This window comes from Cannabis sativa, chromosome 3 (assembly GCF_029168945.1).
Source record: "Cannabis sativa cultivar Pink pepper isolate KNU-18-1 chromosome 3, ASM2916894v1, whole genome shotgun sequence".
NCBI classification, from domain to species: Eukaryota; Viridiplantae; Streptophyta; class Magnoliopsida; order Rosales; family Cannabaceae; genus Cannabis; species Cannabis sativa.
This window is the reverse complement of record NC_083603.1, coordinates 2,039,440-2,064,707: the sequence shown is the minus strand read 5'-3', so window position 1 is coordinate 2,064,707 and position 25,268 is coordinate 2,039,440. Positions and strand designations below refer to the sequence as shown.

Sequence of the window (25,268 nt, the reverse complement as noted above, 5' to 3'; positions counted from 1 at the left end):
AACAAAGAAAAAAGAAGAGGGGACCAAGTCTAGTGTTTGAATTTTCTTTTACCCTTTCTTGATAGTCTTCTTTATTTTTCTCTTTGTTATTGTTGTTTGTACTTAGTATTCAAAACTTCGAGATCAGTAAATTTGGGCAGCAGCCATGGATGAAGTATTTTTAGCTTGGATTTTATCTTCTTATTTGAATATGAGCTAAGCTTTTGAGGCTTGAATGACTATGAACTTCTAAGTTGGGTATGATTAAATTTTAAGCTTACTTTAGTATTTGTTTGCCTTTGTTCATTCAAGTGAGTTTCATTTTAATTGATTGTTGTTTTTTGGCCATGAATAACAATTTGCTAAGCTAGATCTTGTACTGGAAGGGCTAGATCTAGTAGTTCAACTTGAATGAAGCAAGTGAAAACCTAGATTTAGGCTTTTCTTTGTAAGTGGATAGGAATATTTCATTTACCTTGCATAACTTACCAAATGAATGCTTGAATGGTGTCCCGTCTTGGTTTGATATAGGAATATATTGAGCTTAATGGTAGGATTAAAGTTGTGAGTGTTGGAAAATTCTCACAAGCCTAGAGGAATTTGTTGTTATCTCAGCGTAATGCTAAAGTAATGCCGAACCAATGTCGTATCGACCGTAAAAAAACTCGACTAGATGGAATTAGTTATTCAAGCCATTTTTGCCATATTATATTTTTTATCTTGCAAACAATTTTTCTAGCAGCAGTAGTTTTAATTTCAGCAAGTTTAATTTTTGTCAATTTTAATTTTGAATCATTACTCAACCATTTACATATTATTTCTTTTTATTTTAAGTTGTAATTAGTTGATTTTATATCAAGCTTTGTTTGCAATCCCTGTGGAGACGATCTTACTTATCACTTTATTACTTGTGTGACTGCGTATACTTGCGTATATAATTTTCACAACAAGTTTTTGGCGCCGTTGCCGGGGATTGAAACTAAAAATTGTGTATTATCAACTATTTTGCAATTTATTTTCTGGTTTAAGGTTTTAATCCTATTTGGTGCGCTGAATTTTTATTTTTCAGGTGTAAACTAGTGTATGAACGAGCAAGAAGAAGACCTTGAACTTGCTCCTATTGACCCCGAAATTGAACGCACTTTTAGACAAAGGAGGAAGGAACAAAAGGCTAAAAAACGCTGCAATATGGCCGATGGGTTTGAAATTGGGGGTGCTCATAATGAAGCCAATCCTATTGCTTTGGCCGATGATAGAGCCCGAGCAATAAGAGAGTATGCAGCTATGTTCAATGAGCTAAATCCGGTATTGTGAGACCCGAAATCCAAGCACCTCACTTTGAGCTCAAGCCCGTCATGTTTCAAATGCTCCAAACGGTTGGTCAATTTGGTGGGTCGCCAACGGAAGATCCTCACCTCCATATTCGCTCATTTTTGGAGGTGAGTGATTCTTTCAAGCTACAAGGAGTAAGTGAAGAGGCTTTAAGATTGAAGTTGTTCCCATTTTCCTTGAGGGATCGGGCTAGAGCATGGCTTAACACTCTTCCTCCCGATTCGGTGACTAATTGGAATGACTTGGCTGAAAAATTCTTGAGAAAGTACTTTCCTCCAACAAGAAATGCAAAGTTTCGAAGCGAGATCATGTCTTTTCAACAATTGGAAGACGAGACTACTAGTGATGCTTGGGAAAGATTCAAGGAGTTGTTAAGGAAGTGCCCACACCATGGTATTCCTCATTGTATTCAACTTGAGACATTTTACAATGGTCTCAATGTGGCTTCTAGGATGGTGTTGGACGCTTCGGCTAATGGAGCCATTCTTTCCAAGTCTTACAATGAAGCTTTTGAGATTTTGGAAAGGATAGCTAGCAACAACTATCAATGGTCAACTTATAGAGCTCCGACAAGTCGAAAAGTAGCGGGTGTCCTTGAAGTAGATGCTTTGACCGCTCTAACCGCTCAAATGGCCTCAATGACCAACATTTTGAAGAATATGAATATGGGAGGAAGTGTACAACCACTACCGCCATTCAAAGGGCAGAAATCTCTTGTGTGTATTGTGGTGATGGGCATACTTTTGAAAATTGCCCTTCAAATCCAGCTTCGGTTTGCTATGTGGGTAATCAAAACTTCAACCGCAACAACAATCCATACTCAAACTCCTACAATCCGACATGGAAGCATCATCCAAACTTTTCATGGGGAGGTCAAGGGGCAAGTTCAAGTGGAGCACAAACACAAGGAAAGCAATCATTCCCACCGGGTTTTTCTCAACAACCAAGACCTCAACAACCTCACCAACCTCAAGGCTCTCAAACTAGTTCTTTGGAGAGCTTAATGAGAGATTATATGGCCAAGAATGACGCTGTAATTCAAAGCCAAGCAGCATCTCTTCGGAATCTTGAAGTTCAATTGGGGCAATTGGCCAATGATTTGAAGAATAGACCACAAGGCACTTTGCCTAGTGACACCGAAAACCCAAGAAGATATTGCAAAGAACATTGCAAAGCGGTAACCTTGAGAAGTGGAAAAATAATTGAGTCAAATGTAGCCGCAAGAAAAGAAAGAGTCTCTCTTCAATCCAAAAAGAGGGGGAAATGAAGAAAAAACCAAGAACTTCTTTGAAATTCCCCCAGTAGTTACAGCATCCAGTCAGCATTCTACTGCAGAAAAGTCTTTGCAAAAGCCACCGCCACCATTTCCTCAACGGTTCAAGAAACAACAAGACGATGGTCAATTCCGGAGATTTCTTGATGTTCTAAAGCAGCTCCACATCAATATACCTTTAGTGGAAGCTTTGGAGCAAATGCCAACTTATGTGAAGTTTTTGAAGGATATTTTGACAAAGAAAAGGAGGCTTGGCGAGTTTGAAACGGTCGCTTTGACGGAGGGATGTAGTGCTATGTTGAAAAGTAAAATTCCACCCAAATTGAAAGATCCGGGCAGCTTTACAATTCCTATTTCTATAGGGGGTCGAGATGTTGGAAGAGCTCTTTGTGACTTGGGAGCTAGTATTAATCTCATGCCTATGTCTATTTTTAGGAAGTTGGGAATTGGAGAAGCAAGGCCAACCACCGTCACTTTGCAATTAGCGGATCGTTCCATGGCTCATCCGGAAGGGAAAATTGAAGATGTGTTGGTACAAGTGGATAAGTTCATTTTTCCGGCCGATTTCATTATTCTTGACTATGAGGAAGATAGGGAAGTTCCAATCATTTTAGGGAGGCCATTTCTTGCCACGGGAAGAACTTTGATAGATGTTGAAAAGGGAGAGCTTACCATGAGAGCTCAAGATGAGCAAGCCACATTCAAGGTCTTTCATCCTATGCGTGCTCCGGATGCAATAGGAGAATGCTTAGCAATTGGAGATATGGATCCTAACATGGTTGAGGAGTCCAAATTCAAAAATAGTAAGAAGGTGAGAAAGAAGATTCCCCTTAAAGAAATTGCTAAGGATCACGAGCCGCAAGAAAGCAAAGACAAAACATCATTTGACCCTAAAAAACCACCCAAAAAGAAGAGAAAGAAAAAGAAGTTTAGTAGAAAATTTTGGTCTCAAATGTTTGAAGTTGGGCAAAAAGTGATTTTTGCTAACTCTTTAACGAAGGCTACTCATGGACGGCTAGATTCAAGGTGTGATGGATCTTTCTTGGTGGTGAGAGTGTACCCCGATGGGGTGGTAGAACTACGTGATGCACTTTCAAGAAGAAAATTTTTGGTGAAAGGCCAAGGAGTGAAGTTTGGGAGTGGTGTGGTTGATCGAGCAAAGACCTCCATCACATTGGAAGAGGCTTGAGGAAGAAGGGTCTCGGGTTGTCATGGCTTTAGTGAATCACATTTGGGCAACCCAAGAGCGGAGGAACATGATTATATTTAGTTATATATATGCTATGTAATAAGTTTGGGTTGAAAAAAATATATATGTATTTACAATTAAGTTTGGGGTGTGCCACCCCTTGAAAAAAAAAAAGAAAGAAAAAAAAGAAAAAAAGAAAAAGAAAAAAAGAGGAAAAGAAGAAAAAGGAAAAAAATTAGTATATACATACTTATATAATTACAGATATATATATATATAACTTTTAATTTCCTACATTTACTAATGATTTTGCTGTAGTGTGGTGATCTTTATTGCTGGTGCAAAGCAAGGAATGACAGAAAAAAGGGGCTGCTGCAATATGGTGTGAGCAAATTTGTATGTTGAAGCAGGTCCCAAGATAAAGATTGGATCGGCATCGCTTCAAAGATTTTGAAGCAGAGACTCTAGTGGGGAAGAGTTCAAATCTTGAGGGAGTTTTTTTTTTCTCCTTAGTTAAATTGTTATTGCTGGTTGTGTTTGATTGTTTACTTAGTTTACTTTTATTGTCGTCTTTAGTTGTGTGAGTAATAAATATTATGTGGATTAGATGTGTATTAATCATGTTGTTTTGTCATGTTTGTGATGTTATGTTTTAGCTTGCAAATGAGAAAAATACTGCTTGTGTTTTCAGCTTGGTTTAGGGTAGCGCTCGATGATGAAACATATCCATTTTCCTCCATTTGTGGAGTGCCTTGGTTTGTGTGTTGAAAATGCTAATTTTAAGTGTTATTTTTGTCTACATGCTAGCCTACGAGGAATGCTTTCAACAATTGTGTGCTTGTGTTATCCCACCATACTTTGAGTTTTTAGAATAGCCAACGCTTTGAGAGAGTTTAAGCATCTAGAATTAGCTAGTGTAATCCTTGAGGCGAAATCCTAGCGAGCTTTATAACTTAGAAATGATTTAGGCCATCTTTGGACGTTTGAGCCTTTCTAACCTTCCGTATGAATTCAATTTTTCCCTAGTCACCCAAGTTTGAGCCATTTAGCCTATTATTGTTGTGCAACCCAATCCTACATCTAACGCCAATCTTAATTTGCATTTCCACATATGTCCTAACTTAATTACTCACTTGTCAAGAGCCAAGTTTCACATTAAGTTTGGGGTGAGTGCGGTGAGTGTAACTTGTGGCGAGCTAATTCAAGGTTATACTTTTAGCCACATTGGGGACAATGTTGGGTTGTAAGTTTGGGGTGGGGGAATTAGCTCACAAAGTATATGAGTATGAACTTTCAATTAACCTTCTCTTGCTATTTATTATATAAGTATAATATAGTAATAAATGTCTTTCTAATGTATAAAAAAAAAATACATATGCTTGCAACTAAGTTTGGGGTGTTCCACCCATTTTAGTTCAAAAAAAAAAAAGAAGAGAATAAACATAGCAAGAGAAGTCAATTTTAATATCAAGTACTTGTGAGTATTGAATTAGGGAAGAGGGTCAAGAGAAAAAAAAATTTAAGGAAGAGACTCGGTTTTTGACAAGTGAAGTGGTTAGGTGTTGAGCTAGCTTAAATATATCCTATACCATACCATAACCCAAGCCTAACATTCAAGCCTAGTCAAGTCCTTTTGATCTAAGTTGTAAAGCTAAGCTACATTAGTGGAGAGGATTGCACTAATTCAACTTATGGAAGCAAACCTTTAAACTTGAGGATCAAAGGTGGTTGTTATAGAAATTCAAGTTGTTGGTGGGAAGTATTTGCACACTTATTTGATCGAATTACTCTTGATAAGTTTTAAGGACATAAATAGCATGCAAAATTCTGTTGAAACACACAAGTTCGAGGCATATTCACTACTGCCAATTACACTTCCATTTCATCTAATTCTGAGAGCAAATTTCGTCCCTAGACCAAGTGTGAAAGAGCAAGATTTTCTCTGCTGCAAGCATGTTAGTGTCGCTGTCATTTTCTGTTTTTATTGTTTAGTTCTTTTTGTTTTTCATTACTCGAGGACGAGCAATACTCTAAGTTTGGGGTGTGATAACTCTATGGTATAGAGTTAATTTTTATGCTTTTAAACTAAAGTATTGTGAGGAGAGTAATGAAAATGTGTTTATTTTGCTTATTTTTAATTAGTTTTAGTGTTATTTTCTATTTAGTAATCTAACCTTTAAGTTTTGTAAATATTGATATTGTTGGGTGTGTTTTTCCAATTAACTGTGCTTATTTTGTTGAAAAAGGAGGAATTAAATTGATAGGTAAAAGAGAAAGAAGCAAGGAAGAAAAGGAGTACAAGCTGGAACTGGGTTGGTTGCTGAAGCAATGCTAAAGCAATGCTGAAGTGAATTCAGCATCCTGGCAGTGACGTGGAAACACGAATTTCACTTATCCACCTCAGCAACTTCGGTCCAATCACTCAAATTGCATCAGCTAGCTGACATGGAAGAAAGGGGTCTCACCCTAGTGGGCCAAAGTGGAAAAGTTTGGGCTTCTATTTTGGGTGAGGAGGTTGGTACCCTAAAAACCCAACATCAAAAAGAAAAGGAAAGAGGAAGTACACGATAGTCATCTTCATCATCTTGTATGTACAGTACGGGGTAGCTGCTATTTTTTCTATGGAGGAGCTTTAATTGCAGCAGGAAGTACAACAAAGAAAAAAGAAGAGGGGACCAAGTCTAGTGTTTGAATTTTCTTTTACCCTTTCTTGATAGTCTTCTTTATTTTTCTCTTTGTTATTGTTGTTTGTACTTAGTATTCAAAACTTCTTGAGACTGTAAATTTGGGCAGCAGCCATGGATGAAGTATTTTTAGCTTGGATTTTATCTTCTTATTTGAATATGAGCTAAGCTTTTGAGGCTTGAATGACTATGAACTTCTAAGTTGGGTATGATTAAATTTTAAGCTTACTTTAGTATTTGTTTGCCTTTGTTCATTCAAGTGAGTTTCATTTTAATTGATTGTTGTTTTTTGGCCATGAATAACAATTTGCTAAGCTAGATCTTGTACTGGAAGGGCTAGATCTAGTAGTTCAACTTGAATGAAGCAAGTGAAAACCTAGATTTAGGCTTTTCTTTGTAAGTGGATAGGAATATTTCATTTACCTTGCATAACTTACCAAATGAATGCTTGAATGGTGTCCTGCTCGCTGGTTTGATATAGGAATATATTGAGCTTAATGGTAGGATTAAAGTTGTGAGTGTTGGAAAATTCTCACAAGCCTAGAGGAATTTGTTGTTATCTCTGTGCAGAATGCTAAAGTAATGCTGAACCAATGCCGTATCGATCGTAAAAACCTGACTAGAAGGAATTAGTTATTCAAGCCATTTTTGCCATATTATATTTTTTATCTTGCAAACAATTTTTCTAGCAGCAGTAGTTTTAATTTCAGCAAGTTTAATTTTTGTCAATTTTAATTTTGAATCATTACTCAACCATTTACATATTATTTCTTTTTATTTTAAGTTGTAATTAGTTGATTTTATATCAAGCTTTGTTTGCAATCCCTGTGGAGACGATCTTACTTATCACTTTATTACTTGTGTGACTGCGTATACTTGCGTATATAATTTTCACAACAATCTATGAGATATCTATTGTGATTCCAATGATTAATTTTGTTTATCTAAATCATCATTTATTCCCTTTGAGTTTTAGGTGTACTATTTTATGGTAACACAAAAATTATTTAATTCGTATATATATATATACACCCAATTAGTTGCTTTGCTTTCTCGTAGATTACATTGCTATCATCATTGGTTTCAATGTGGGACTTTCAATTTTTCTCTAGTTCATTCCATTCTTCTATCGGTTCCTCTGGTTCCTCTGAATCAAATTCTACAGAGAAAATAATAAAATATTAAGTAAAATTGTGTACAAGTCAATTCAATCTAATAAAAATCGACCAATTTAATTATAACCAACTGTCATGTATTAAATATTTAATTATAATTAAATCAATATTATTTTTAAATACCTAATTAAATTAAATTAGATAATACATAAGATGTATATTAATTTTAATAAATAATTAAAATTTATAATATTATACGTGAATTCTATATATATTTATAAAAATTAACACTAATTTTTTTTTTCTTGACAATACATACTAAACTTAAAATATTAAATAAATTCAATTTAAAATATTAAAAAAAATTTAAATTAAAGCAATAAATATATATAAAACACATTAAATAAATAAAACTGGTCCAATTTAACATATAATAAATATTAAATTAATTAAATAACAAAAATTGAACCGAATGATAAAATTTAAAATCTAATATATAATTAGACTAAATTTAAATAAACCTTAAAACATTAAATATAATCCAATAAACACATATTATTTATTGGGCATTTTACAATTTTGTATACATTATTTTAATTAATTACAAAATATGTGTAAAAAAACTTATTATCATTTTCTCATACACTTTTATATATAATTAAAAACTTTTTTTCAATTTTTATTATAATATATATGGTAATAATTATTGATTAGTATATATATGGTAATATTGGTTATGTTTATTTTTATATTTACAATTATAATAAACATACTAATAATATAAAACATTTTATATATGTGTTTATTGGCTATGTTTATTTTATGTTTACAATTATAATAAACATACTAATAATATAAAATATTTTATATATGTATTTATTTTATTTTCTATTAATTAAACATACTAATTTAATAAACAAAATAATAATATTCACATAAGTTTATTATATCACTCTACGTGTTATGTTTATTTTTTTAGTAATTTTTTAGAAAATAAATAATATATATATATAAAATTGTTTATCTTTATCTTTTTCTTTGTTTATTAATTGTGTCGTATTTATTTTTTTTAATTAAATAATGTTTAGAATTTATAAAATTATGTTTGTTTATTTATTTTTTTATGTAAGAATTATACTTCAATAAAAAATTCGTTCACTAACTTATTAGAAAATAATCAATATATAGAAACAATAGAAAGAAAATATATTTATTTTAGTATAGTATAAATTGACTATATCTATTTTTATGTTTACAATTATAATAAACATACTAATAATATAAAATACTTTGTATATATATATTTATTTTATTTTCTATTTATTGAACATACTACTTTAATAATCAAAATAATAATATTCACATATGTTTATTATATCACTTTACGTGTCATGTTTATTTTTAGTAATTTTAAGTATTGATTTATATTTATATAAAAAAAAAAAAAATTAATATTATTTTATTAAAAAAATCTTATTAAATTATAATAATTCATACTAAAATAAATAATAAACATTTATCTTTTAATAAAAAAATATTTAACTTGTTTATTTTTATAAAATTATTTAATTAATTTTACAAAATTATTTATTTTAAAGTTTAATAAACATATTAAAAATGTATGGTTTCATGTAATAAATTTTCAAAATGTATAAATTTTTTAAAATAATTTTTTTTTACACATTTTTTATAATTATTTTATTTTTATTGTACATTTATGAAAAAAAAAAAAACCTTATTTATTAAGTTCTTTAGGTTAAGAGAACCCCACTTCTACATTTTTACTAGTTTGTTGTTTCAATTCATTTCATAACCATTATAAATTAAATGAAAAGTCTTAAAGAAAAACATGAATTAAAATTTACTAAACCCAAAAGAGAAATATTTTTTTTATGAGAGAGATAAATTTGCATGACACCCTCAAACCCAAAAATTGTTAAAAGTCACAATCAAAGTCCTTTCCTTTCTTGATATCAATGTACAAACTCACCCTAACACGTACAAGGAGACTTAGTTAAAAAACAACAAAATATGCAAATTAAAAAGATAATTAAGAAGAAAAAAAACATATATTAGTCCCATAATAATAATATTAATCATCATCATTGGTGGGTTTCCAAGTCACTATTTTTTGTTCCCCCAACACATTGTTGAACAAGTTGTTTAAGTCCTTTCTTAGTATGAGATTTCTTCTTCTCCTTCATTTTCCTAGCCTTAATTAGTTCCTCCTCCATCTGCAAACACAACTAAATAATTACACAAATAATTAATATTATTCATATATATAATATTTAATTAGCACTACTAATCTTGTATTAATTAATTAATTAATTAGAATATATAATATACCTTAAGGACTCGATCTTCTACACGGTGAAGCCTCTCAATGAGATTTCCTTTAACCTCAGCTTCCAACACCACATGATTGATCGGACGGCAGTGCTTCTCTAAGCTTCTTGGAGAAACATCATCGATGGATGACACGTGTCCTTCACTTGTTAAGGTCCCACTTGATTGAGTGGATTCATATGAGCTTTTTGATGGTGATGAACATGATCTGTTACTTCCTTTATTAATTTCCTCCAACTCTCTCAACTGTAATTAACAACATATAACACACACATCACTATATATATACATATATATAATATATATATATATACAGTTGTACTAATTAATGTTTTGCACTAACAACGTTTGTCCAATCCAAAAGATGTGTTCTTTGTTACCAAAATCCCAACATGCCCACATGTTTCTAAACATCAAAAATTCAGTTACAAATCCCTAGTATAATCCATCATATAGTTACTTATTATTATTTAAGGAAATATGTTAAATTTCCAAAAAAGGAGAAGAAAAAAAAATGTAAATTTGCAAAAATGACAATATAATTTTTTAAGACAAATAAGTATATAACTAACCGAAGTAGGAGTTTTATTTTATTTTTTATTACAATTATATTAATTTGTTGAACAAGTGACCAATAAAGAAAAATCACATGTTAACTAATTAATTTGTCTTCAAAATAAATAACTAAACTATGAAAAATCAAAATATAAATTATCACATGCTAACTAACTAATAATGTCTCTTCAAAATTTTGATTTTAAAAAAATTGTCTTCATATAATAAATAACTAAATTATGAAAAATCACATGTTCACTAATTAATTTGTTTTAAAATAAATAACTATATTATGTAATATAAATAAAATAAATAAAATAAACTCACCATGTTGTCTAAGCGATCAAGTTTTGAGAGAATAGGTTCGCCAGTGAGAGCCACAGTAGTACTCATTGCCCCAATAGATACCAACTTAATTTTCTTTCTCGGGAAACAAACAGAAAATCCTCTCTCTTTTTCTCTTTCAACTAATAATTAAAACTTTTAGCTACTAGTTAGTAACCAATGCTGAGAGAGCTTTTTCTTGAAAGGGAAATATATTTATAGAGAAATGAAAATAATATTATTTGTATACCAATCCATTTCAATGATTAAGATCATATCAAGATTGACACGTGTCAGTTTTGTAGAGTGAAAGCGTGTACAGATGTGACACGTGGATGATTATGTAACGGAGAGGGTTATGAGTTATGATCATGTAGTGACACGTCATAAGGTAACATGCAGAGAGATGGGGAGTTGTTACCACGTGTGAGTCGCACGTGATCTGGCCATGCTCGTTGTGTCAGAAGTGATAGTAGTTTAGATTATCTCTACATACATATTAAGGATAGGATAAGTTTCAATCTTCTTTCTTGTTTTTTTTTTGCAAGAAATGTTAAAAATGAGAATAAATAGTGGTATAATTACACAATATTTATAAAATTATAATTTTTTTTTTCAATTTTATCAGTATAAATTATTTTTGAATTTGTTAAAAAAATATTTAAAAGTAATTTTTATTTAGATTTAATAATTTAGAATCTTGACCTTATATGTAATTTGTTTAAGAAAATAACTGAGTTTTTTGTAGGGTTATTTAAAAAAGTGGTTTTTTTATGAAGAAATCACTTTTTTTAGTGATTTTTCTGATAATTTTTTTGACAAAAATACCAACGACTTTTCATGAGTGTGCTGTCGGTATTAGAAAAATCGCCGAAGTAGCTATCGATATCGAAAAAGTCGTCGAAGTTGCTGATGGTGCTAAAAAATTTGTCAGAATTGGCATTGTCGTCAGAAAAATCACCAAAAAACTAGTTTTTTAATGTTTCTTCATCAAGAAACTAGTTTCTAGAAACATCAAGAAACTAGTTTCTAGGTGATTTTTCTGGCGACTATGCCAATTCTGACGATTTTTTCGAAATTTGCTATGAGTGCCGTAAAAATTGCTGGAGTAGCTGCCGGTGTCAGACAAGTCGTCGGCAGCAACTCCAACGACTTTTCCAGTACCGACAGTTACTCCAGTAATTTTTTTAGCACCGCAGTAAACTCTGATGACTTTTCTAGCATTAGTGACAAATAAATATACTTAAACAAATAAAAACATTAAATATGAGATTTAAAAACCTAATTTACATACATATGGCATATTAAATACCATAAAAATACTTAAAAATAAAATAAAAAAAAATACCATGCAGCTAGATAATGGGCCTTACTCGCGCAATACTTGTAACTTTGACACTTTTCAATATATTCTTTTGTAAATACCATTTGTGGGTCAAATATATGTGAAAACTCTTTTAATAAGCCTAAATCCACTACAAAAAATGTCACTTTTGCCAGCACATTTTTATGCTGGCAAAAGTTAGTATTGCGCTGGTAAAATAGAATTTATTTGTGATGTGTTGGGAAAAGGGAATTGACAAATCAATGTTGGTATTAGAACTTTTGCCAGCATAAAATAAAAAACGCTGACAAAAATGACTTTTCCCAACACGTAAATGTGTTGGTAAAAGTTAGATTTTAGCCACTGCAAATATACACTGGTAAAACTTTGACCTCTTTGCCAGCGCAGTTTGCGAAATGCGCTGGTAGAAGTTACTTTTACCAGCGCAGTAGCAAACTGTGCTGGTAAAAGTGACATTTCTTGTAGTGATCAATCTGACCTAAAGTGCATGATTGCCTATAAATAATCATTGTATCACCAAAAAAAAATTGAAACTTAGGATTTCAAAGAGCAAAAACTCTACAAATTTATAAACTCCATTGTTACCAAAAGCTAAAAAGCTCAATATATATATAGTAATTTGTGGACTAAGACTTATTAACAGTCCAAATCATATAAAAAATACATGTCTCTAATCTTTCATTTCTTTTTAATCTAGCTCTAAATCTCAATAATATTTAGTTTCTAAAAAATTTAATCATATAGGATAACCATTGAAAGATATCATGCTATCCATGATAACCTTGGCATGTAGTGGAAAAACCAACCACTCTCCACCAAGTGAGTGATGTTGTAACGCTAGGGTTGTATATACAGGTTCTGATTTTTGATGTGGCACGAAACTTGTACGAGGTTGGGAGGTACGAGCACGAGTTGACCCAAATTAATTAAATGTAAGTTTGGGTATGACACCGTGCAATATTACAATTGTACGATCTAATACAAAAAATATGAGTTTAAGTATGACCCAACACAATAATTCTAATAGACATGATTACACTTAAGCTCGAAGATTATATGAATATTTAAGTTCTAATCATTATAATTATTTTTTTATATAATCATATATAATTATTATTGAAAAATTGTAATTAAAACTATGAAAATATTTAACTCATTGCTATAATAAAAGTATGAAAATGCATGTGCAACACGAATTTGAGTACGCGCGCAGAAGATAATTGACTGACTTATTCAATAAAAAAAAGACCAATCAGTCTAATTAAAAGTACGAATTCGAGCACAACATAAAATATCGGAATTATGGATTGTATCAGGTCGAATCTGCCCTATATTAGTTCAACATGATAGAACTCATATTTATTTATGACCCAGAATAATACAAACTATAACTTTACAATTTTTTTAAATACAGACAGAACTAACACGACACACATATATTTACAGCTCTGTTTAGTACTGTAAAGGAGGATAGTCTGTTATTCTGTTAGAGTTTGTTACTAGTCTGTTATACAGTTGGTTAGATTAGTTCCAACTGTATCTTGATTGCTTTATCTTGTATATAAAGATCTGTAACACTCTCTATTGGAAAGTAGCTATTCTTTCAGCTCAATCTTTTTTTCTCTTTCTTCTTCTTTCTTCTTCTCTGTTTCATCTTCTTCTCTTCTCTTCATGTCAAGATACAACACCAGATCTAACAAGTACTAATGTGCTGAAATATGTTAATTTGACACTAAATTGAGCTGTGTATTTTCTTATGTTAGTAGAACCTGTAATTTCGCGGCCCATAACGTGGCCAAGTGGGCTTTCCCCACAAGACATTTGGTGTTATTCCGGTTTCCTCTATACCGGGTGACATGTTATGTAATGACCGCGAGGTCTAACTCTTCCTCTTATTAATATATTTTGCTTCACTTTTCTTCAAAAAAAAAAAAAAAAGACACTAAATTGAGCTGAGCTCTCAAATTTGTGTGTTTTGCTTATCCTAGTCAGCAGCATAGCCAAAATGGAATCATCATCATCATCATCATCATCATCATCATCATCATCATCATCATCATCATCATTGATTCAATGATCAATATTCACATGGGTAAGCCACTAAGGCTAGCTTAGTGGTGAGAGAGGGGTGGGAAAAAGGGAGAGGTCATGGGTTCGAACCTAGGACCTTAAAACTATTAAGCTATTAACGAATTGTAAAATACCATTACGCTACACTCAAAAAAAAAATATTCACATGGGTAAATTTGTCATTTTAACCATCTCCATAAATATAAAATAAAATAATAAAAAAAAAAGGTTCCTTTCTTGAGATAGAGATTCTATTCCATTGTATCATGTATAAAACATTTCTTGTGGATTTTGTTTTGGAATATATATAATGAATGCACTGTCGTGAAGGTGTTTGTTTGTGTATATTCTTTGTTTGTTCCATCATCATCATCATAACCTTTCATGACTACAAAAATATACATATATAAATTGGAAGCTGGGGTGGGATAATTATTGATCAAAACATTAATTCTGTTTGTTTCTTGGGAAAATAACAAACATAAAAATGGAGTACAACTGCCTTTTGTTGCTTCAGCAAATTATGGTTGTTTTATTGAGTGGGGTGTTTTTTTGGAGACTTACCAAATATATGTGGAGCTTCACAAAGATGGAGAAAGAACCAATTACAGTACTTGTTACTGGTGCTGCAGGCATGTTCATTGTTCAATTCAAACCTATATATATATATATATTATATATTTTACATGAATTTAATTTTCTAATATATTATGATTTCTCTTATGTTTTTGTTTATTTTTTCACAATTATGATCAATAGTATTGGCCATACATTCATGCATATTTAGATGTAGCATTCATTATTAATTAGGGTTGTTTATATGAGTTTGATCCATTTCTTTTTTTTAGTGTAGCGTAATGGTTTTTACAATCATATATTAGCTTAAAGGTCCTGGGTTCGAACCCATGACCTCTCCCTTTTTCCCATTCCTCCCTCACCACTAAGCTAGCCTTAGTGGCTTTGAGTTTGATCCATTTCGATTTTACTTTTTATTGCGCTTTTTTAAAAAATTAAAACTAAACAAACTATTTAAATGCTCAAACATTTAAGAACAAATTGGTATATAGTTTTTATTTATAAAATTATATTTCAAACTTCTAAAATTACAAAAATATACTTTAATGTTCAGCAAAAATAAGAAAACAATTTAAAAACAATCGAAAATTAATCTAATAATAACTATAAAAATAATCATAGTTCGTATGTCGTAATTATTATTATTATTTTGTAGTATACATAAGAGAATTGAAAAATCTAGTTTAATTTGAACCACTAGCGAGAATTCTAAAACTGTAAGCAAAAATCATAAACAATTTTTTTTGACTAAACTATATATCATATATATATAGATTAGTTGGAGTTTGAAACTACGTAAAAATGCAACATAAAAATAACATCGAAATTAAACATATCGTTGTTGATTTACAATTTTGAAACTTTGATCAACAGGACAGATCGGGTATGCTATAGTTCCAATGATAGCAAGGGGAGCCATGCTTGGTCCTGATCAGCCTGTGATCTTGCACTTGCTTGATATTTCTCTTGAAGCTTTGAAAGGTGTTAAAATGGAGTTAATTGATGCTGCTTTTCCCCTACTTAAGGGTAATGCTTTTATGTTCTGTTCGGTTAAGTTTCTACTAAAATTTTGACTTTTTATTTATTTCTGTTTGGATAATTATTATAAAACTTACACTAAATGGGGTTTTTGTTTACTTTTGTTATTCGTTTTTCATAGGTGTTGTTGCGACTACTGATGTTGTTGAAGCTTGTAACGATGTTGATATTGCTATTATGATCGGAGGAATCCCGCGAAAAGAAGGTATGGAAAGAAAAGACGTTATATCTAAAAACGTATCGATTTACAAGGCTCAAGCTTCAGCATTAGAAGAACATGCTGCTCCAGATTGCAAGGTTCTAATAAAACTCTTTGATTACATTTTGAATCTTATATTTTATAAAAGTTACTGATTGAATCATCTGTTTGTTAAATAACAAATTAGGCCGCGTATTATTTAAATTAGTACAAAATAGTATTCTGAATTATTTTTTCATCGAAATAAAATTTAATAATAACATGATCTAGATGTATTAAGGTAACCAGTTACATCATATTATTTTTTTTCCTATATTTTTAACATTTTTAGATTAAAAAAAAAATTGAAAGAAGAAAAAACCATATTTTTCGTAAATTGTTTGCCATAAAAACCATAATAACAAAAATTCTCGAAATTATTTTGTGTTTTCATCTTTCGAAATTTCATTTCAAGATCATAGAAAACCATATCACTTGCCATTATTATTTTAATCTAATGTTGTTTCATACCATACACTAAACAGGTTTTAGTAATAGCAAATCCAGCAAACACTAATGCCCTAATCTTGAAAGAGTTTGCTCCTTCAATCCCAGAAAAGAATATTACTTGTCTCACAAGATTAGATCATAACAGAGCATTAGGTCAAATCTCAGAGAAATTACATGTTCATGTTAGTGATGTGAAGAATGTTATTATATGGGGCAATCATTCTTCAACTCAATATCCTGATCCCAATCATGCCATTGTCAACACTTGTAGTGGAGAAAAACATGTCAAAGAACTTGTACATGATGATCATTGGTAGGGCTCAAATTATCTATCTTAACAAAATTATTCTATACAAAGTTTTCTTTCACTAAAATGACTTGTTTTTGTGTTTTGTAGGTTGCAAACGGATTTCATCGACACCGTGCAGCAGCGAGGTGCGGCAATTATAAAGGCTAGGAAGCAATCGAGTGCGCTGTCTGCTGCGAGTTCTGCTTGTGATCATATACGTGATTGGGTTCTGGGAACTCCTAAGGTTTGTGTTACATAATTAGCTAGGTGTATATTCATTTGATACTCTGTGTTTTTAATAATACTTAACTGGGATCTTATATTTTGAAATCGTATGTATTTAGTATTCTGAACTCAAATTAAAATCGATAAAATTTTATCTATAATTAAGAACAATTTGGTCAAATTGATTAGATTTGATTTTAGAATATCAAGTAAGTACCTTTTCAAAATCAAAGGATATTAAACTTGTTTTCGGAAAAAACATAGGGTACCAAATAAGTATATTAAGACTAATTAGGATTTTTACCTCTCGAATTTCGACATATACCAAATCATGTCTCATGAATGTTTAAGGTCATTAAAAATTTCTTTTGAATTATTGAGATTGTTTGATTTAAGGACTTTAGTCAAATTTTAGTGCGGAAAGTCTAACATAAATCAAAGTTCTAGGCACAATTTGGTACATGTCAAAGTTTGAAGGCATAATTTGGTAGATATCAAAGTCTAGGGAGCATAATTTAATACATAGACAATCACTGAATCGCCAACTCATACTAGATCTAGTTGCATTTTATTGTAATCGGAGTTATCCCTCAATAAATTTGACTTTCATTTTTTTTTGTTTCTGAAGTAACCCTCATCAACTAGTACTATATACGATGTAAAGCGAATTCGAATATCTAAAAACTTTCTTTTCATTTTATATTGAAAAGGCAAAAATTCAGTTAAAATTTGATTCGTTAACTATTGATTGTGAATTCATAAACGATTCGTGAATTTGAATCTAAAATTGGGTGGGTCTTTTGTCGAAATGGAATGACCTTACTCTTTCTTTTTCTTTCTTTAATCTTTAAAGGTTGAAAATGAAACATAGACAATCACTGAATTAGTAAAATTGAATGAAATTAGATAAAACGTCTTTAAATTTAATAATCTCGATAGTTTAGGAAAATTTTTAACAACAAAAAAAGTTCAAAAAATATAATTTGGTACATGTCAAAGCAAAATTTTTAATTAACTTATATTCTTTACATTTGCTTTTTTTATGGAAACTTGTAAATTCTTGTAATAATAATGAGTAATGAGTTGTTTGTTGGATTTGGTTGAATTTAATATATTTTAGGGCACATGGGTTTCAATGGGAGTGTATTCTGATGGCTCTTATGGGGTCCAACCTGGTCTTATTTACTCATTTCCTGTTACATGTCATAAAGGAGAATGGTCTATTGCCCAAGGTATATAGCTAATTTTTTTGTTTTCAATTCAAGTCTTTTTGGTAAAAGTAAATTTTAATTTTGGGAAATTTACTATATTGAATTTGGTTTCATTAAATGTTGTAGGGCTGAAGATTGATGAGTTTTCTCGAGAAAAAATGGATGAAACTGCAAAAGAACTTGTTGAGGAGAAATCATTAGCTTATTCATATCTCAATTGATGTCATTCATTTGTTTTTATCCATAGAAAATAAGAGAATAGCCAAAATCATTTGGTCCTCAATATCTCTAATCTTTATATATTACACATCTATTTCTATTAATTATATATAAAAAAAAAATATATTATAAATAAACAAAGTATTTAATTATTAATAAAATAAATAAGTATTTGGTAGAAGATTAATGTATACACAAGAATTATAGCACCAATTGTTTGCCATGTTTTCATAAGTACCAAATGCTATATTAAAATTTTTTTTAGGTGTAACAATTATCACCCAAAAAGTTTAATTAGAGACATAAATTCCACTAATTCTAAAAAAAAATTGACTAATTTGTTTTCAGAGAACTTTGATTTATATTAAATTATGCCTTTAAATTTTTTAAACTGTTACAAATTATTCCTAAACTATTAAAATTATTGGATAAAATAAATTGTCTAACTACTGAAAGTTTGACGTGAATGAAAGTTCAATAAACTTAATTTAATACTTGATAGAATTTGGAGAGAATGATTTAATAAATATTAAAATTCAGAAAGTACGATTTAATACTTAAACAATTACGAAATTAATCAAATTGAACGAAATTAGACACATTCTTACATTCAATAATTTTGAAGACAAAATTTGATACAGGAAGCAAAAATTTTAATTAGTCAAAAGAAATTATGCTAATTGCTGAAACAAAATATTGCCCCAAATAATCTTGGGAAAAAACATAAAGAAGCCAAATACAAAATTTATAAATTATGTAGCTCAATTCAGTCAAAAATCTCAAAATACAAAAGAAAAATGTTCATACAACAAAATATAATCTTTAAACTTTAACAACTATTTTATCTGCACATAATTTATGATTAACATGGAGTACAAACCAGTTCAGTTCAGTAAAGACAAAAAAACATCATATTACATCTCCAAAAAAAAAATGAAATTGCAAAACAAATTTGCATATATTATGGGATTTATAGCTTTCTTTTGTTGTTGTTCTTTTTTTTTTCCCTTAGAACAATAAATAATCTAAAAAATAATAAAGATTGAATTTTTTTCATCTCTAGCAGTTGATTCCACACAACTCAACATCTGGGCCGGTAACTCGGGTTGTAAACGGGTCAACCCGAACCCACAATAAGGAGAAGATTGAAGCAAGTAGAACAGACCAAACCACAACAATGGTGGGAGTTCTGTTCTGTCTTCCCATGAGACCTTTAAGGAAAGGATAGAGATGAACAATCACCCAGAAAGCGAAAAACAACTTTCCGAACAAGGGTCCCCACGATTGGTAACCGCTGTTAATAGCGTACGAGATTCCCGCCACAACTCCCACCAAGTTGATGATGAGGAGCGTGGTTGGCGGGATGAGCAGAGTTGTCCATTTGAACAAGTAAAGCTCTGCGAAATCCCCGTCTTCGTCTGATGCCTTTGAGGTGACAGTGAAGTTTGTGTCGATTCCAGCTAGTACTTTGAGCAAACCTTGGACCACGGCGAAGAGATGGGCTGACACACCACCGATGACCCAAAATTGCTCGTTTCTCCACCACTCGTCGATCCCTACACCGCTCCATCTCATCTCGAGGATACCCGTTGCGAAAATGGAAAGAAAGAGGGAAATAAACCATATACTTGCAAGGTTACTAATCTGCATTTCGGAAACAATAGGGTTTGAGATTTCGAGCTTTTATCCAATTACCAAAACCCTATAAACCCCCCAAATTACTTGCATACGAGCAATGTGGGACAAAACACGCACAAGTTTCAATTATTACGAATTCGTGGATAAGTCGAGTGAACGAACCTGAGGAATGATGAACTTGTTTGTGAGAAGACAGACGGCGGGCAATGTACAATACGCGAGAAGTGGAATGGAAGTGATTGGATAAATGGTGGTGTTGACATAGGCGAACCGTTCGAGCCATTTGAGCCGACCACTGTAACCGTACCAAATAGGACAATGCCGACTGAGAAGAATTTCGACTGAACCTAAAGCCCATCGAAGCACTTGGTTCAAACGATCGGAAAGATTGATAGGTGCAGACCCTTTAAAGGCTGCAAGCTTAGGCATGCAGTAAATCGACCTCCAACCACGAGCGTGCATCTTGAATCCCGTGAGAATATCTTCTGTGACAGAACCGTAGATCCATCCAATCTGTTCGAGCACAAGATTGTGTTAAAAAAATAAGAAATTTCGAAAATGTCTGCAAAAGCATTTAAGATCAGAAAATGGCACAAACCTCATTTCCCCAATCTGTTTTATCTTCGTATCCACAACTGATGACATGAATAGCCTCTTTAAGAAGAGTTTCGGGAGTAGCAGACTGAGGTACACCGCCGTTCTCCATTAGTGTTGAGGCAACAAAAACAGCAGACTGACCGAATCGTTTCTCGAGGCTCATTTGTGACATAAGCAACGATTTCTCATCATCAAATCCAGCACCTGAATTGAATTGTGAAAGAGAAAATGAGACCGATTTGCAAAGATATGGTTAGAGAAAAACAGTAAATCGAAATTAATTGTGTACCTTCCACGCCCTCTTCTATATCTTCGAGATTGAAAATTGGCACGGTAGGATCAGCATTCTTGCTAGATTTTTTCTTATCAGAACCCTTTTTACTTGATTTCGAACGCTTCTTTCTCGAACCACAGCATAGTGAAGCCATGACGCCAGTCTTCTTATGCTTGGGCTTAACGGGTGGTTCATAACCGTACAAGGCTGTTCGGTTGAAAACACATCCCGTACCCACATAAACGGGCCCTTGAATTCCATCCAAACCTCGCAAGTTAATCTGAAATAAACCAACAAAGTGAGAATTAAAACACAAACCGAAAATAAAGAGTAAAACAATAAACAAAAAACCAACTTACATCGAAGAAGACAGTGTTTCGATTGGCATATCTATCGTTCCTATCAATACCATCGAATCTCTGTGGGAATTGAACGTAACAAACGTTCTTTCCTAAGTTGGGATCCATTAAGAAACACATGGCTTCTCTCAAGGCTTTGCTGTTGTTAATGTAATGATCACAATCAAGATTCAACAAGAAGGGTCCATTGGTAAGCACTGCTGAAACTCGAACCTACAAAGAGTAATAAAATCGAACATTTTGTGTAAGAAAACTTGCAAAAAAGAAATAAATTGCTTTAGCATTTGAATTTTTCGATACTTACAAGTGCATTCATAGCACCGGCCTTCTTGTGATGTTGAAATCCAGGACGCTTTTCACGAGAAACATATACCAATCGAGGTAGCTCGTTGCCATCAGAATCAAGTCCTCCGCTTTGTCCCAAGAAAACCTGAAACAAACAAACAAACCGAATAAGCAATTTTACATAACAAGGCTTTCGTAGCTCCCGAGGTTTTCCAAATTTACGAATGAAAATCTTACTTGGATCATTCCCGGGTGATCTCTAGTGTTATTTCCAGGCCATGGAGTACCGTCTTGCATAATCCACCCTTCTTCTGGAACTTTCTGTGCCTTTGCAACAAGTCCATTGACTCGGACTTTGAACTCTTCATATTCTCTCTTCATAGCTCTACGCTCTTTAACAAAAGACGGTTGGACCTTGTCTTTCAAGTAATCGATTTTCTGAGTGAAGTACCATTCTGGTGCACGAGGCTCGATACTATATTTCTTGCAGAAAGGAACCCATCTCCTTGCGAATTCAGCAGTTTCGGACAGAGATTCAAACGAAAGCATAGCTGCACCATCATCAGAAACATAGCAGGAAACCTTGTCAACAGGGTAGTCAACAGCGAGAATGGATAACACAGTGTTGGCTGTGACAAGTGGCGGCTCTTTCAATGGGTCGACAGTACTGACAAAGATGTCAACTGCAGCTAACTGTGACGTTTCACCTTCTCGGTCATACCTGAAATACAAATAATTAGATTTCAATTTCTCTAGACAGATAATCTTCGAATCTAAAATGACAAAGGTACTCGATTTAAGTCTTTTACCTTAAAGCAAGCCTGTCGAGATAAGTTTCTCGGTTTACAGGAAGCCACTTGGGAAACTGATCGAGAATCCAAGAGACAGCAAACCAAATCTCACAAATGACAGAGATTAACCACAGAGCATATGCATTTGGCACGGGATTTGTAAGCCGGTAATGCAAGAAAATGCATAAAATAACAAGCCGAAGAACAATAACCATCCTATAAGGATTTATCCTCGATGAAGGAATAGAAACCTTCCTCGAAAGAGGCTGCCTGGCTTCATCATTTCTGAAAAAATAATATAAAAAACCGAATCAACAAGTGAAAGAGAAAATTTAAGTAGTTTTACTAAATCAAGTGAAGAGTATAAACTCTTACAGTAAAGTATCATCGACGAGTACATCAGTGCTAGCATCGATATCACCACCTCCTCTTTCGGAGTTAGCTTGGCCGGTGCTCATTGGAACAACATTCTTCTCTTGCTTCATCTTCCAACCATCTACTCTCTCTTTCCATGCCACATTCCCTATACCAGGTGAACCGAACTCCCTCACGGGATCCACAACTCTAATGTTTGCTGCAAGAATCAATCAAAATCTCAATAAAATGTTTTGTTATGTTTTTTTCTTAAATTTCATTATTTCAAACATACGTGATTGATTAACATCGGATGAATAGGAATGGTGACGCTTCCCACCAGCTTGTCCAGGAGATGCCATAGAAAGCCGCTCAGGAGAAGCAGCTGACAATTCCCCCGAAACCTAAACACAAAACGTTTCAAAAAACATTAGGCTTTTCATTCCAAAAACCGAAACTACACATTGTAGATTAGATAGACTCACCTCATGACCATTGGTGAGCAATGGTATGTGATTGTGAGAAACCTCTTTATCATAATTAGGAGCCGTAACATCCTCTCCCCGCCCATACGTCATTTGCCAGCTCAACATTCGCTCTGCAATCTTCTGCTGCTCACTCTGGTTTTCCGAAGGGTAATTGAAATCACTCCCACCATCATCAACATCAACATCCTCTTCTTTATCCCCGAGTATAGCCGGACTCCCTAAACAAACATTCGACCAAAAAACAAAGTCAGATTCCAACACATTCACTTCATTAACATCAAATTCATATCTCAATTCAACTAAAAATCAAACCTTTGTGCCTCCTATATCTGGTTTTGCATTGAGGACAAGATTGATTCCCGTCTTTTCGCTCATACTCATAGCACGGTCTGCATACCGGAAAATCGCATACATCACAAGCAACAAAGGGCTTACCATCCACAGTCTTTCCAACACCATCACCACATATCAGACAGACCAAACCACCAAGATTCTTCATGGCATTTCCCTGAGTTAAACCAAATCCAATAACAAAAGGACAATCATGAATTTGCCTAAATCTAAAACATCATCAAAGTTTTAAGTTTCTAGTATTTTGACTATGTAACATATCATAGTTTCTAATCAAACTAATAAAAACATGAAAGTACAATGTTACTACTTACCCCAGTTTCTCCTTCTGATTCCATTGCCACCAAGCTCAAATGGGTCAAATTGGTAGCTCAAATTGACTTAATCAGATCTATGCATACCTCCAAATACTCTTCACTTTCAAAACCCAGATCTGTAACTGAAAAAGAAGATACATATAAACATCAAAAATCTTATCTTTACAGTTGGAATTAGGTACACTAAAACACTCATATATTGTACTGAAATTAAGTATGAATAAAGATTGAAACTTTACCTTAAGAAAAACAAAAAACTGAGCTTTGTAATTAGACCCAATTGAGCTCCAAAGCCAAATTGATCAAAATCACAACCAGATCTCAAATCTGATTATCTGAAACAAACCCAGATGCTCAAATCTCACAGATCAACAAAATAAGTGGTCACAAAGAGAGACTACTGCTATGCTATGCTATGCTAAGCACAGCTCTTTCTCTCTCTCTCTCTCTCTCTCTCTCTCTCTCTAAAAACGCTTCTCTCTTTGTATAGCTGTAGATATATAGAAAAGGAAAATATTATAAAATAGAAAAAAGAGAAAAATAGCTTCAAGGGGACGAAAGAGACAGAGTAACTACGGTCTCAAACTCTCTCTCTCTTCACTACTCCACCGACAGTCTGAGTTTTTAGAGAGAGAAAGTGAGAAAGAAAACGTACAAGAAAATTTTTGAGCTTTCCTTTTTTTTTTTACTTACTGTTTCTTAATTCAATAATAATCAAAACCCAGAATTTACTTTGCTTATTTTAGTTGAAAAAATAGAAAAAGTTTTGATTTTTATTTAACATTAAAATCGGTGAAGTGTAAGATAAAGACAAGGGAGAGTTAGAGTCGGAGATTAGATGGAAACAACTGGACAAGACAGCGTCTTTGGTGCGGTCTTATAGCGTTTGTTTGGTCTTTTGGTGTACTTTTTTTATCCCTTAGATTTTGACCATTTTATGCCACCTCATCACACCAAAAAAATTTAAAAAAAAAAAAAAAGGGTCTTTAGACACCAAAATAATTTGTAAAGATTTAATTTTTATTTCTTAGAAATAGAGGAAATAATGGTCTAAAATTGTTCAATTTGTGTGAGAGGAAATAGGAACTTTATTTGACATTTATTACAAATGTCAACAAGAAGTAAAAGGTAATATTTTTTTTAGGAAGTAAAAAATTTGTGTTTCTTGAGCAAGAAAAAACTTACTTTTTTCTTTTTATTTATTAGAAAACAAAGAAAAAAAAAATTATGAACACATTTTTCTTTTGTCATCCTCATTCAAACATAAATAAGTAATTCATATTAAACATAAATAAGACATTTTTCTTTTGTCATGCAATCTAATTTTTTTTTCTCATATGATTCAATTCAATT

At 32.3% G+C, this 25,268-nt stretch overlaps 3 protein-coding genes and 1 non-coding gene across 5 annotated transcripts; 1 reads left to right on the top strand and 3 right to left on the bottom strand.

Moving 5' to 3' along the window:
• Positions 1 to 1,601: 1,601 nt before the first annotated feature.
• LOC133036395 (small nucleolar RNA R71) lies at positions 1,602 to 1,708 on the bottom strand. The gene has a single exon (XR_009687054.1). It is a non-coding gene; the product is annotated as a small nucleolar RNA R71 (small nucleolar RNA).
• A 7,797-nt stretch (positions 1,709 to 9,505) lies between these two features.
• LOC115709061 (uncharacterized) lies at positions 9,506 to 11,001 on the bottom strand. Of its 2 annotated transcripts, none has more exons than XM_030637093.2 (3): positions 10,804 to 11,001; positions 9,922 to 10,167; positions 9,506 to 9,806 (listed from the first exon to the last, which is right to left on the bottom strand). In XM_030637093.2, the coding sequence occupies exons 1-3, from the start codon at positions 10,867 to 10,869 to the stop codon at positions 9,675 to 9,677; spliced, it is 444 nt and encodes a 147-aa protein (XP_030492953.2). In that variant the 5' UTR covers positions 10,870 to 11,001; the 3' UTR covers positions 9,506 to 9,674. The 2 variants fall into 2 exon arrangements, with proteins under 2 accessions (XP_030492953.2, XP_030492952.2); XM_030637092.2 differs by having other exon boundaries at positions 9,506 to 9,818; positions 10,804 to 11,000.
• Positions 11,002 to 14,454: 3,453 nt separating this feature from the next.
• LOC115708841 (malate dehydrogenase, cytoplasmic) lies at positions 14,455 to 18,525 on the top strand. Its single transcript, XM_030636859.2, has 7 exons — positions 14,455 to 14,847; positions 15,665 to 15,817; positions 15,951 to 16,126; positions 16,553 to 16,830; positions 16,915 to 17,050; positions 18,152 to 18,263; positions 18,369 to 18,525. The coding sequence occupies exons 1-7, from the start codon at positions 14,703 to 14,705 to the stop codon at positions 18,461 to 18,463; spliced, it is 1,095 nt and encodes a 364-aa protein (XP_030492719.2). The 5' UTR covers positions 14,455 to 14,702; the 3' UTR covers positions 18,464 to 18,525.
• Positions 18,526 to 19,277: 752 nt separating this feature from the next.
• On the bottom strand, positions 19,278 to 24,750 carry LOC115709435 (cellulose synthase A catalytic subunit 3 [UDP-forming]). Its single transcript, XM_030637543.2, has 14 exons — positions 24,155 to 24,750; positions 23,913 to 24,037; positions 23,560 to 23,755; positions 23,245 to 23,465; positions 23,055 to 23,163; positions 22,781 to 22,979; positions 22,424 to 22,690; positions 21,852 to 22,335; positions 21,634 to 21,759; positions 21,330 to 21,542; positions 20,986 to 21,250; positions 20,698 to 20,900; positions 20,262 to 20,612; positions 19,278 to 20,105 (listed from the first exon to the last, which is right to left on the bottom strand). Exons 2-14 carry the CDS (start codon positions 23,934 to 23,936, stop codon positions 19,521 to 19,523), a joined length of 3,243 nt encoding a protein of 1,080 aa, XP_030493403.1. The 5' UTR covers positions 23,937 to 24,037; positions 24,155 to 24,750; the 3' UTR covers positions 19,278 to 19,520.
• Between the last annotated feature and the right edge of the window lie 518 nt (positions 24,751 to 25,268).

What these genes read in the sequence shown, in the direction of transcription:
- LOC115709061 (XM_030637092.2), bottom strand. Translation starts at nt 10,869, where the DNA reads ATGAGTACTACTGTGGCTCTCACTGGCGAACCTATTCTCTCAAAACTT. An exon ending in TTGATCGCTTAGACAACATG is followed by an intron (nt 10,168 to 10,803) that starts GTGAGTTTATTT and finishes TGTTAATTACAG; the next exon opens with TTGAGAGAGTTGGAGGAAAT. An exon ending in TAGAAGATCGAGTCCTTAAG is followed by an intron (nt 9,819 to 9,921) that starts GTATATTATATA and finishes GTAATTATTTAG; the next exon opens with TTGTGTTTGCAGATGGAGGA.
- LOC115708841 (XM_030636859.2), top strand. Translation starts at nt 14,703, where the DNA reads ATGGAGTACAACTGCCTTTTGTTGCTTCAGCAAATTATGGTTGTTTTA. An exon ending in ACTTGTTACTGGTGCTGCAG is followed by an intron (nt 14,848 to 15,664) that starts GCATGTTCATTG and finishes TTTGATCAACAG; the next exon opens with GACAGATCGGGTATGCTATA. An exon ending in CTTGTACATGATGATCATTG is followed by an intron (nt 16,831 to 16,914) that starts GTAGGGCTCAAA and finishes TGTGTTTTGTAG; the next exon opens with GTTGCAAACGGATTTCATCG.
- LOC115709435 (XM_030637543.2), bottom strand. Translation starts at nt 23,936, where the DNA reads ATGGAATCAGAAGGAGAAACTGGG. An exon ending in AATCAGAAGGAGAAACTGGG is followed by an intron (nt 23,756 to 23,912) that starts GTAAGTAGTAAC and finishes GGTTTAACTCAG; the next exon opens with GGAAATGCCATGAAGAATCT. An exon ending in TATAGAAGAGGGCGTGGAAG is followed by an intron (nt 20,901 to 20,985) that starts GTACACAATTAA and finishes AATTCAATTCAG; the next exon opens with GTGCTGGATTTGATGATGAG.